The sequence below is a fragment of the Centrocercus urophasianus genome, unplaced genomic scaffold, assembly GCF_019232065.1.
Source record: "Centrocercus urophasianus isolate 14NV4802_14NV808 unplaced genomic scaffold, USGS_Curo_1.0 seq_11, whole genome shotgun sequence".
Lineage (NCBI taxonomy): Eukaryota > Metazoa > Chordata > Aves > Galliformes > Phasianidae > Centrocercus > Centrocercus urophasianus.
This window is the reverse complement of record NW_024884253.1, coordinates 80,439,002-80,451,996: the sequence shown is the minus strand read 5'-3', so window position 1 is coordinate 80,451,996 and position 12,995 is coordinate 80,439,002. Positions and strand designations below refer to the sequence as shown.

At 40.6% G+C, this 12,995-nt stretch overlaps 1 protein-coding gene across 6 annotated transcripts in view; it reads left to right on the top strand.

Moving 5' to 3' along the window:
- F13A1 (coagulation factor XIII A chain) overlaps positions 1–12,995 on the top strand; it is a 191,927-nt gene that overhangs the window by 113,181 nt on the left and 65,751 nt on the right. For 4 of the 6 annotated variants that reach the window (XM_042808748.1, XM_042808747.1, XM_042808750.1 and 1 more), the window contains 2 exons: positions 1,969–2,134; positions 7,225–7,305. In XM_042808748.1, the coding sequence (XP_042664682.1) occupies positions 7,263–7,305 (43 nt within the window). In that variant the 5' untranslated portion in view covers positions 1,969–2,134; positions 7,225–7,262. Of the gene's footprint in view, positions 1–855; positions 914–1,968; positions 2,135–7,224; positions 7,306–12,995 lie in introns of those variants that run through there. The other 2 variants (XM_042808751.1, XM_042808749.1) reach the window with 2 other exon arrangements.

Genomic DNA, 12,995 nt, shown 5'->3' with positions numbered 1-12,995 from the left:
CACAGAATTCACTCTGTACTGAAATAGCCCAGAAGGAGGTTGTATTGTGGATGTAGTTTTCATCCTAATTTGTAAAGAGTCTCCCAGTATCTCTGATTGCTCTGGTCCAAAGCTGATACCTTGGACCAGAACTCAAATGGCTGATGATCCAACATCAGCTGCATCTATGTGAGTAGAAAAAGTAGATAAAGGTAACTTGGGCACACTGATCCCTGAATGCTAATGAAAAGAAAAACATATTTGGCACCGCTACAAGTTGGAGACTCTTAGGATTTCAATATTCTGTCCTTTTTTATAGCAATAATAAATTTGTCAGTTACGTAGGGAAACATTTTACTGCATTCAGAGCCATTGCTCCAAATCCAGCGAGATAATGGCCAATAAAACTTTGAGCTAAGAGGTAGAGTTCTGCATTGCTAAAGCTTTCATTATGTATGGTTGTAGAGAATGTACACATATGGCAGAGTGTCTCATTGTTCTTTTGCTGTTTTATTATTTTGTCAGTATGAAGTGGCTGTGATTCAATCTATGAAATGCAAGTTTAGCTTCTATTGATCCTGCTGTCTTTGTATAGGTCCTTAGCAGCTTTGCAGAATGCTGTTAAGAGCAGTTAGATTTTATTTGCAGCTGAACCATACTGTACTATGTTCCCTATCAAAATACATCTCAGTTTGAATGTGCTTGATTTACTCTTTGTTTTGTAGAGGGTTGTAACTGAGAACCCCCAATGGCAGTCCCTGCTGTGGGCCCATAGGATACCATCTGTAGCGTGACCAAACCAGACTGCTCTTGTTTTCACAGTGTCGACTGGATTTCATATTATCTACTCCAGCTTTCTGGATAGCACAGGTTCCCTTTACAACTTCGACAAATGCAGTAACTTCTTTGATTGGGAGAAATGCCAGAACCTTCGGTACTTTCTTGGACGCATGCAGACAGTGGGGAGGGATTAGACCTCTTTTTTTTTCAATCTAAGTTGCTGCAGGCAAATGCAGCAGGATGATTTTAAAGAAGAGAACTGAAATCAGATTCAGAGTTATTTATTTTAAACCAGACCTTAAGGATTTAAAGATGCAGATACACAGATATAGTGAAGAAATTTATTGTATCTGGCTATCAGGTGCAGTCTAGTTAAGCATGGTTAATTTTATTTAACTAAAATATAGACCAAAATCACTTAATAACAGAACCAACTTTCATTCTTTCCCAACTAGCGAATTTGTAAACAATACAACATTATCATATATACCTCTAATTGTGTGTTACGGTTTCTACCGTAAGAATGAGCAAACATTTGCACCCTGGGGGAGCAGCATTCCCCTAAATATTCGGAGATTAGCTGCAAACAACAGAAAGAGATCCAGATGGTTCCCTGATGTCCGCATGCTTTTGATAACCCAGCACTCTCTTTCTGCTCCATGGACAAGAAACTGCTTTGTTTATCTCTGCTCCTTCTCCAGGACTGGCTGACAGACTACAAGCTACTTTTTCTAAGCAATTCACCACATTCTTTGCCAAAATTCTGGTAATTCCTCTCAGGCTAAGTGCAGTGAAACCTCATCTCATATCTAAAGATTTTATGCTGGTCTCTAAAGCACTGGCTGTTTCTTACAAACTGGTAGCAGAGCACTTGAATGGGAGCCTTGTTGGGGTGGGAGGACATGAATCTGCAACAACTCACAGGAGGGAAGGGAGAGAGAGAGAGGGCCGCAGTAGAGGCATATGTCCTCCACAGTTTAGTGTGAGTTAATTCTTTCCTGATGCAAGGTGAAATGTTCAGTCACTATTCTCTTGTTGGAATTGCTTAGCCCATTGTTAATTTACATCTTAGGCATAAGAAACATTTTTGTGTTCAAATAAAAAACATAAAGCCTCACTCTAGAGGCAATTAAAAATGAACAGACAAGATAGTATAATGCTCTGAACAATTTTAAGGTTTTTTTTTTTTTTTACCTTTTTTTTTTTTAGAAAAATATGCTTGCAAATCTGTGTACCACTGCAGAGATGAGACTAAAGGGATTTCATCCATCAAACAGAATAATATAATGACTTTTGATCTCCACTAAAGTGGTGAGAGAATGGAAATAAGAAAGAAAAAAAAAAAAAAAAAGAAGGAAAAGAAGCAGTAGAGAAGGTAAGAAATAGTGTAGAACATACTAGGAATTATGTCGGATATACTAGGAATTCCTTCAATATTTTACACTTCAAAATATGTGTGTTTGGGTTGTGAATTCCTTCACAATTGTTATAAGACCTACTGCAAAATGTGCAGAAATATGAGGGGCGTAAGGAATTCATTTCTTTTTAGAGTGGAGGCTGCCAGTAGAGGAAACGTGGCAGAAAGGCCCCTTGGAATGCTTTGAGGACAAAGCAGCCATGTAGTGCAAAGTTTTGGTGCCCATAGCTATCATTTATATGTTTTCAGGTAAGGTTCAAATGTCCAAAGACTGCCTGACATTGGAAAAGACAATGACACATTTTGTGCCAGAGTAGGTATCACAGGTACCAGGACAAACCTGATATAAATGGTAGTGAAGTGAAGCACTGGAGCAGGTTGCCCAGAGAGGTGGTGGATGCACTGTTTCTGGAGACTCAAGATCAGACCGGACAGGGCTCTGAGCAACCTGCTGTAGCTGTAGCTGTCCCTGTTCTTTGCAGGGAAGTTGGACTAGATGGCCTTTAAAGGTCCCTTCCAGCTCAAAGCAATTCTATGGTTCTATGAAATGCATTCTTCTGCTCAAATCCAATTAATGTCAAACTTGTACTCCAAAGCATTCTTGTGATGTAGAGACCCAGAACCGTGATGTGAGGCTCTATTTTAGCCTTCCCCTCCCATTGTTGGGTATTCTAGTTTTATGTCACATGCAACAGACAGTAGAATAGGAACATAGGGCAGTGTGTCCGTATCTCTCACCTGAAAGTTATTTATCTGCCTTAAATGTAGATCTTCTGAAAGATCTTCTTTGTGATTGTCTTATGGCCAAACTACACTGCAGAGAAGGGATTTATTAAAGCTTGACAGAACTGAGAGTGTAGGGAGAAGCACTGGAGAGAGGTATGTTTCTCTTGAAATAGAGCATTTTGGTTGTGTTATGGGGGGACTTTGTCATGGAAAGTTAGTCCTGAAGAGAAAGTTCAACCGTCTTTCCATCTGAAGGTAAGTGCAGTTATATCAACATCATCTGTGATGGATGTATGTCTAACCCCTTCTTAAAAATGGAAGCACTGTATTGAGGCTTCAAAGATTAAATAAGCATTCACAAATATAGGAGTCAATAGCTGCAATTACTAGAATTAAGCCTGTTTTCTAAGGAGCTGAAAAAATTAGCCATCATTTAAAAATACCAGTGTGTGGGCTAATTAGCCAAGTTGCAAAGCTAATTCAAAATTAAAGTCTGGAGAAAGGTGAGATAATAAATATCCTGATTGTGGGGCTTTGTTTGTTTGTTTGTTTAATTTAACCAAAAAATCTCCATATATTTTATGATACTGATTTGATTAAAGATATGTAAACATATTAATACTTTTCAATGGAAGGGAATGAGAGAGGAAAGTACTCAGAATTGAAGGCATTCAGTGAAGTGTTAGCACTAAGTTATTTTCTGCTTTCATTTCAAATGAGGTGGAGTTCAGTAGGTAGCATAGGACATAGGGGGAATGGTTTTAAACTGAGACAGGGGAGGTTTAGGTTAGATATGAGGGGAAAGTTTTTCACACAGGGGGTGGTGAAGCACTGGAACAGGTTGCCCAAGGAGGCTGTGGATGCCCCATCCCTGGAGGCATTCAAGGCCAGGCTGGATGTGGCTCTGGGTAGCCTGGTCTGCTGGTTGGCAACTCTGCATGTAGCAGGGGGATTGAATCTATTGTGGTCCTTTTCAACCCAGGTCATTCTATGATTCTATGATACAGTTAGATAACTCCTCACTACTCTCCAACTTCTAACCTGCAGTGACTTGGAAGCCAGTAAGTTCCTGTCTAAAGATTTGCTAAAACTGCTACTGAAAATCTGTATTTATTACTAACTTGAGTTTATCCAGTTTTAATATCTGACCAACTGTTTTATCTCTTTTGTGCTTACTGTGGCCTTCTGTTAGCATCCTTTATGTCCAAAATTGCTGAGGGATGTATGAGGAAAGTTATCTGTGAACTGTAGTTTTGGCTTCTGAACTGGGTCATGAGTTATTGTCTGAGAATTTGGTCCTTAAAACTGAGCTGTCAGCAGGAATCGTTGAAATCGCTAGGAAGTATACTATTAAAAAATTCAGTTTGTTTTTACCTGGATACTTTCTTATCAAGTTCCATAGGGATTTAAATCCAAGTCCAGTACAGCTAAAGGAGTCCACTGTTTTCACCTCACTAAGACTAGGATTTGAACACAAGTTACACTTTCTTTATAGTGCAGGCTTAGTTCTGTCATGTACCTTCTTTGCTCTCTGGTATTTTGCTCCAGAGCCAGTGTAATTAAGGCTACAGTGTTTTGAGCTAAGTGCATTCTTTACAGATATAAATGCCCTTTCTAAAAGAGGAAAAGAGAAGGATATTATGACTGACAGCTTAATCTGAGCTTTGCATCTAAGCAAAACTCCTTGTGCAAGGCAGGAAGTGAATTACATAGCTTCAGAAATAGAGCAGAAATCCACATTCTGCTTGCAAATGTACAGTTCATGGCTCCTGCAGGGGCTGTATCTCAGCCCCCTGCAACACAGGCAGCAATTTGGGTGTGGAATAACATGCTAAAGCCATGTTCACAACAGCGCTGTGTTACAGCAAGTAGGAAGCTTGTGATTGCTTGGAATATCTGTTGGAAAGTTGCCTAAGTGTAGTTTGCATGGAAATGCAGCCAAATGCAGCAGAGCAGGAATTTGAAGGTTTGGTCTCATCCTTTGAAGCTGCAGTTAAATTGGGATTGGTGCATGCAAAGGGGAGTTCTTGCAAAATCCAGCACTTGCATCATGGGAAGTAGGACCTGGCACTTACTGCTAAAGAATCGTAGAATCAGAGAATGGTTTGGGTTGGAAGAGCCGTTCAAGATAATCTAGTTCCAACCCCCTGCTATAGCAGGTGTCCCTGCCTCTCTCTAGACCAGGTTGCTCAAAGCTTCATCCATCCTGGCCTTTAACGCCTCCAGGGATGGGACATCCACAGCCTCTGTAGGCAGCCTGTTCAGTGTCTCACCACCCTCACAGCAAAGGGAGAAAGGGAGGCAAAGCATCCCTGGACAGTCTGGATTCTGTCCAGCACAGTTTGCTTTGCTGATGTGAAGCAAGCTGTGGGATAACAGCCTGATAAAAGTAGGTTTGTAACTCTTAAAAACAGAATGGCCCCCAGGACGCTGCCATTTGCTATTCAGAGTGAATGAGACAAGAATAGAGTGTTCAGGGGCTGGGCTGATCCTCATCAGTACCTCATTATTTGCTATAGTTTTGGGGGTGACGGTGATGATGGTGCTGCCACCCTTTCTATGACAGAGCTGTGCAAGGATACACCTGCACTATAGATGGGAATAACTTGCTCTTGGCATTTCCAGTAGTAGAAGTTTTGAACTTGGTTTCTTACTGTGCATAACAGCTTTCACTGCCAACATCTTCATTGATCAAGGTGTAAGTGAAGGAAGGGAGTTGACGTGTGCTATCCTCTCCTTAGAGAGAGGAATGCAGGCTCTGCAACCTCACAAAGAAAAAAGAAATATGAAACCCCATTGTTTTTTACAAATCACATTCCTTGGGATTGACAGATACAACTACTATTAATGTTCAGAATGAGTGTGCACCTTCCTGGAAATGTAACCCTGGCAAGAAGAGGTTCCAACTGTACAGATTGATCCCAGAGGGATGGAGGGCAGTGGAGTTGGAATTGTTTTCTATTTACAAAACAAAGATTAAAGCTGTTAACGATAGGGGAATATCTCATGTTTTCATTTGTAGATGTTCTCAGAATTGCGTGTCGATTTCAAGAGATAGATGTATATGTTCAGTGGAAAGGATAAAAGACTATTTGCCTATGTTTTAATATGATGCTGTAATAAAATAACATTTTCCAGAGCCAATCATGACTTTAAGCCAGATAATGGCTAAAAATATTAAGGGAAGGATCACCACAGCAACAATCACTTTGCACTCCTTCTGCAGAGGAAGTGAAAAAACACTCAAATTTTGCCAACCTGAATAAATTACCCAGATCATCAGAACTGTAAGGAAAGCTGTACACAATCAGCTTTGCATCTTTGTGTGAGCACATGCACCTGTATTAACTGGGTTGCAGCACATTAAATAAAAGGGGAGAGCTCCAAAAATACGCCTGAGATTTAAAAGTTACCTTGGTTGTATCATAGTTGATCAGAAGTTCCCCTGCCCAGCATGATTCTCACTGCAGTCCAGCTGCTGGGCTGGGCTTTCCTGCCTGTGGTGGCCCGGAAGTGGGATGTGGCACACGAATATTCTCTTGATCTTGCTCCAGTATGAAGCTGGAAAATGGAGCTGGTAAATGGCTAGTTTTCTTGCCTGGATTAGAGAGTACAAATGGAGTCTTACTCCACTCTGGCAGCTGTTTGTATGTACTGTGTGCTTGGTTTGCTTTGCCAAAGTGAATCGTCTCATTAGTCAGGGAATAAAGAACGGGAATGGACAGGTGGTGAGCAGGAGCAGTGCGGACACTGCTTGACTTCGAGCACCTTGTGCAGGAGGCAAAACTGAAAGCCTCCTCTCGAGAAGCTGCAGGTATGGCCAATGGAGGGAGGGCAGAATTTTTAGAGGCAGGCCAAAGCAAGGATATGAGTTAGAGTTGTGGTAGTAATGCCAAGATCTTTGGGAGTTTCAAAATGCATTAAAGACTCCAAAATGATGTTAGGGGAACCCAAAACCAGGGGGCTTTCAATCACAGAAGGCAGGGTTAGGTCTGGGGTGCTGTATCTCTTTCCGTGTCATCTCTCCTGCTGTTTGGGAGTCCATCTGTTTAGGTTTGTTGGCCCTGTAGTGAACCCTGGATTGTTGACTACCTACCATGCTGCCATCATTTTCTGGCTTGAGTTTCTAGCTAGAAGTATGCCTCAGGTTTTCTGGGGTCACATATTTACAAGAAATGGTGTGTCATTAAACTTAGCCTATGTCTTTAGCCTTTTATACTGTCCAGTCTCATAGATGTTTTGCAAACAAGGTGCATACTGCTGCTGAACAAATTTAAGCTGACTGCTAGATGACTTTCTTTTCTTAATTCTTTTCTGTGTAGGCCAGTGCAGACTTGGGCTCAGCTAGAGGAGCTAAGGAATGCCAGCTGTATCCTGGTCACATTTGGAGTATCTAATAAAAGGTGAGCCAGTTAGTACTGTAACATCAATGTCTGTGGTACAGAGTGACCAATGACTGCTGTATTCTGTTTTTCTGCTTTTTTAAACTGCAAACTTTAAAAGTTGCTTGGAAATTCATTAGGAGAACCCTATGGGCCAATCTACTCTTTAGTGTCTTCTATGTCATTTGCTATCTGCCACCTCACTGTTCCCACTGTGGCAGCCCTGGCAGCCTGCTGAGCTGCAGAGCCTTGCCACGTGGCAAATACTTTGGGGCAGGGTTTTGTGCTGGCTCACAGTGACACTGAACTATTTGTAGTGGGAGAAAGCTAGCAGCAGCAGCTGGAGTTAATGAATCCTATATCACTCTGGAACAGGGACAGGAACCCTGGAGTTCAGGGTGTTTTCATTGAGGCCTGCTGCAATTTTGATGTATGAGTGACTCAAGGAGATGAAAGCACTTCTGGATGGGCTGAGGAATACGTATGCACTAGGAGTTTTTGTATTATCTTTAATTTGCTGCTTACACACTAGGGTTTTTTCCCGTTTCTTTTTTAGCTTCACTTGTTTTTTTCTGAGTAAGAAAAGATATGAGTGGTGCAGACATTTAGATGAATGCCTACCATGATTCTGTTATTGCGTGCTGGATCTTTAAAAATGAAGTGCTCCCTAGGCTGTTGTCTAGGAGGGATTGCTATGCATCAGTGCAAGATGGCCCTTACAGTGAGTTACATGCTTGTTTCTCTCTTGTGTAGTTGTTATTTTCCCTTTGCTTGTTTGATTTAATTTAGAACATAAGCCATTCTGGTTGTAGGCAATTTTGATTTAGGTGTTCACAAAATGGAACATGATAAGGTCTGTGGAAAAGATCACTGAGGAAATCCTGCAAGAATAGAACACTACTTCAACCACCACCCCACCAAAGCAAGGGCAGGATATCTCCTCTGTACCTACTTGACTTACCTGTTTGGGACACAGATTCTGGACTAGATGATAATCCACACTGGTTTTCTTTCACCTTCAAACTCCTTTCTTCTGAACTAACATACATAAAGAATTGTAGAATCATTTTGTTTAGAAAAGACTTTCAACTCATCCAGTTCCACTAAAAATGAAAGATTCAAATATTAGGGCCTTGTCTAGACCTATAGTAGATTAGATGCCTCTACTGAGTATGTATTTTTTGCCATGGAAGCTTGCTTGCATTACAGTATGGGAACGAGACTCAGCAGCCACTGAGCTGAACTCAGCCTCACAGAGTGCCTTCATGGAGGGCTATTTTATTCTCTCCGTTGTACCTTCCTGTAAAACGTGGTGAAAAAATCAATAATGAATAGGAAGTCCTTAATCTCCATGGATATTTCTCCTTGCATGGTGTCAAAATCTGTTGGCTGTTGATTTTCTCTTATTTTACATATGATTAATTTACTTTGGAAGAAAAGGAAAAAGAAGGTGGCTCTTTGCGGTTGATTGACAATTTGGCAATGATTCTCAACTTGAGATGCTAGGATGCATCCCCAAGCTTGTCCTCAGCTCTCATGCTTTGTTCTGTGCTCGCAGCAGGGTCTTGGGAGAGCACAGCTGCTGCAGCTGCTTGTAGACCAAAAGGTGACCTTTTGAGTAGCTGAAGAATGATGCATTATTTAGTGCATTCCTGGCTAAAATGGAAATGAAATGATTTCGTGAGCAGAATGATTTGTTTGTTCTTTCACTTAGATGCACAATAAAAAAATAGTGTGCAAATCACTACTTGAGGTTTGTTCTGGGCAAAGCTTTTGATAGGACAGACGTAGCACTGGCTGATACTTAAAAGATCTGTGTTAGCCAAACACAATAAACTTTAGAGGCAGTAAGTTTGCAAAACTCAACTTCAGTTTAAATAATGTATAGGAGTGAAAGCTTCCTGGTGAAGCGTATGTCACTGGACTGTCAATTGATACTAGTAAGTATCATAACCAGCTGCTATTTCATGATGAAGTATTTTACTTCTTTCAATTAATCAAGAGTCTCTTGGAAGGTGCCAGTGTGGATCATTCATTATAAGAATGCGTAATGAATAGAATGTTTGTCATTTGCATAGACAGAGACTTCAACAACTTCCTCTCAGTGATCTTTGATAGCCAGGTAAATATGCACTCTGTATATTTGTTGAGGAATGGAGAGGAGAGAGGCAGATGGGAACATTTTTCAGTGTCTATAAATTTCCTGTGTGGTCTTCTAGACAGAGAATGAAAGAAGTTGAGTCTGGAGATTGTCTTTCCTGCTGACGGTGAATGAAGACTGCAGTATTCTCTGCTGCAAGTCCATCTGCTCTTGAACCTCTCTTAAAAAGATCTGTCTAACAATGTTTTTCCCTTGGAGTTTCCAACACTACTTATGAAGACTTGAAAGCAGACTATTCATGTGCTATACATACGAGAGCTGAATCATTAAGGTAACAAATTGTTTGAGAATGGACAGTTTTCTCTAAGCAGTGAACATATGGAGGGAACTTGGGGAAGATCCAGTGCTTTCCAGTGATTTCACTGAGCTCAACAAGCACTGAAATACGTAGAATAGTGGAGAAATCTGCATAAATAGAAGAGCCCAGAAGACTGTGCTGTGACATTAAAGAGCTCAGTAGTGAAAATATCCCACAGAATAAAAGGTGTCTGCTTTTACAGAATTATTTTTATCAGGACAATATTAGATATGGTAAGACAAATAAGCAGGATTCCTTAAACATCAAACCAGTGTTTGATGTTGTCTTGGTTTTTACAATAAGCAGCATAAGATTGCAAAAAATGATCACCTTCCTATTTGTGAGATAAACTGCCTTTAAAAACCCAGCTCTATTATTTCTAGGATTTCTATTTTTTTTGTTGTTACTATCATTATACTATTATTATTTCTATTATTTCTAGGATCCAAGTTAATAGAATTGACCATGACTTCAGAAGCACAAACACATGATGAGTTTTCAAGACATTTACTTTGTAGAATTATAGGATCATGGAATTGTTTAGCTGAAACAGACTCTTAAAGGCCATCTCATCCAACTCTCTTTCAGTGAACAGGGTCACCTACAGCTACATCAGGTTGCTCAGAGCCCCATCCAACATGACCGTGAACGTCTCCAAGAACGGGGCATCTACCATCTCTCTGGGCAACCTGTTCCAGTGCTTCACCACTCCTATTGTAAAAAACTTCTTCCTTATAATCAATCTAAATCTCCCCTCTTTTAATTTGAAACCATTTTCCCTTGTCTTATCACAACAGACCATGTTAAAGAGTTTCTTTCTTATAGCACTCCTTTAGATACTGAAAGGCTGCTATCAGGTCTCCTTGGAGCCTTCTCTTGTTAGGCTGAACAGCCTCAGCTCTCTCAGCCTGTCCTCCTCACAAAGGAGTTGGTCTATCCTTTGTATCATTTTTTTTGGCCCTACTTTGGAGAGGCTGGATGTCTCCCTCATCCAGGCCTCTCCTGTACTGAAGACTCCACATCTTGACCTGGTACTCCAGGAGAGATCTCACCAGGTCAAGGTCACCTCCCTTGACCTGCTGGCTGCACTTCTTTTGATGCAACCCAGGATATGGCCGGCTTTCTGGGCTATAGCAGCTCATTCCTGGCATATTCTTACTGAATTGAGGCCCTTATTTCCAACCACAGTGTTTGCTTGTCCTCTTGCACCGCCTTTCAAACCAGTCTTCTCTGAAGGATTCTGTCTGGGAGAAGATCTGAGCACAAGCTGGTAAGCATTTGCAGCAGGGAGCTCTAAGTTCTGTGGGATTTAGTTAAACAGCAAAGTGCAGGCTTCTACCATGAGTCATCTGGTGTAAAACTAGTGCTAAGTATTGTACATAATTAAGACAACATTATTACAGTGAGATTGCACTTCTTTTTTTGGCATGACTAGAGTCTTGAAAAAGTGCAATGTTTTCTGCCTTCAGAGCTGTGAAGAAGATGAAGAGTTCTTATGAGCGTTCATTCTAAAAGACAGCAAAGCAACAGTGATCTTAGTTTGTAATTTGCATTATTCCTGAAGCTATCCACACAGATTTCAGTCTTCTTCATGAAAGACTGTGCTTTTCTGAGGAAAAAAACCCACAAACCTGGAAGTAGTGTTCATCAGATAAGGCTTGCAACAATGACATCTGTAGATATTCAAAGTTTTTGCTATCTTTTGTACTCACAAATCACATACTTTATTTTGGGCCACATTTCTTTAAGAGGCATTGTTGGTATTTCAAGTAGCAGACACAAAAAGTCATATTTGCTATCATAGGCAACAGAAAATCTTGGCAACAGTGGTGTCAGAGAGCCACAGATTCGAAGTTTGAACACTCACTGTCAGCAGGTACAGAAGTTTTAGTAAGCTATTGGCTCTATGAACAAGAAAAGTTATACAAGCAGCTCAGAATTTGGCCCAGCTTTTTCTTTCAGAGGTACAGAAATTAACTTCATTTCCTAATGTGCTGTTTGTGCATCATTTTCACACACATCTCAAAGGGAGTATTCAAATGAGTCCCAGGGGCTGCAGAGTTTCAAGATGCAAGGAAAGCAGAGCACATGGGTCAAGACATCTGAGCCACAGACAGTGAGCTCCTCCTCTTTGTATAACTTGAACTGAACTCATGGTAGGTCTGAAGATTAAGAATTCCAGAAGCCTTTCTGAGAAAATGATTGTGTAATATAAAACTGATAGATCAATTCCAATTTTGTTGGCATTGCTGTTTTCTGGACGAGTTTCTAATCTATCAGTAAAGGAGTAAACACTCCTGCCACAACAAACCATTGATGTTCCGAAAGGAAATCAAAGCAATGTAAGACTGTTGAAGAAGGTGACTTGAAAGAAAAAGAATGAAAGGTTAGAACGCTGCTTTGATAGCTTTAAAATTTTGTGAAGATTGTATATGGGAGAGAGATGGGCCAGAGAATGCTCTGTAGCTGTAGGAGGAAAATCAAGGAGAACATAATTTGTTTTCAGGGCTTCATCCTAGCATGCATTCTTGCAGGCTCACAGCCTAAAACATAGAAGAGGTTGATATGGTGGGGGCACATAGCCGACAGTGGAATCATAGGAGAGGAGAATCAAGGCAAAAATGAAGAGTGTACCTATTGGCTGTGGTTATTATCTTGAATTTTGCACTACTTTGACAGAATTTACACAGCTTCTGGATAAGTGAGAGAATTACTGTGCAGACCTACTCCTTATAACAGTGTTACAACATCAGCTGAGCTGAGGGACCTTGCTGTGTGTGCTGGAGCTTCCTTCATGATGCAGTGCCTCTCAGCAGTTCTTTTATCTTTACTCCAACCGCAAGCTTGCTCTGAGCACAAAGACAAAAGTTATTTGTATTCCACTGTGTATGTTGACAGTATTTTTGTGGATGCAGCACAACACTTTAGAGACAGGTATGTGGAGAGTTTGGAAGGCATTAATTTTTTTTTTTACGTTCTCCTTTCTCAAACCACACTGCAAAAGGTTACAGTGGGAATAGCAAAGGAAAAAACCTGCAGACTTCACAAAAATCAAAGCCTACAGCTTGTGCTGGATGGGTATATTTGGCACACATCTGTGATTATGAAATGACTTTTAAATTGCTTTTGAAATTCATCTGAAATAATGATTCATTCTCTCAATTTCCTTTCTCCCCCCAGAACATCTGCCATTAACAAACCAACCAATTGTGATGTTTTACAATCTGCATTTGAACTTACTCCTCAAAATGA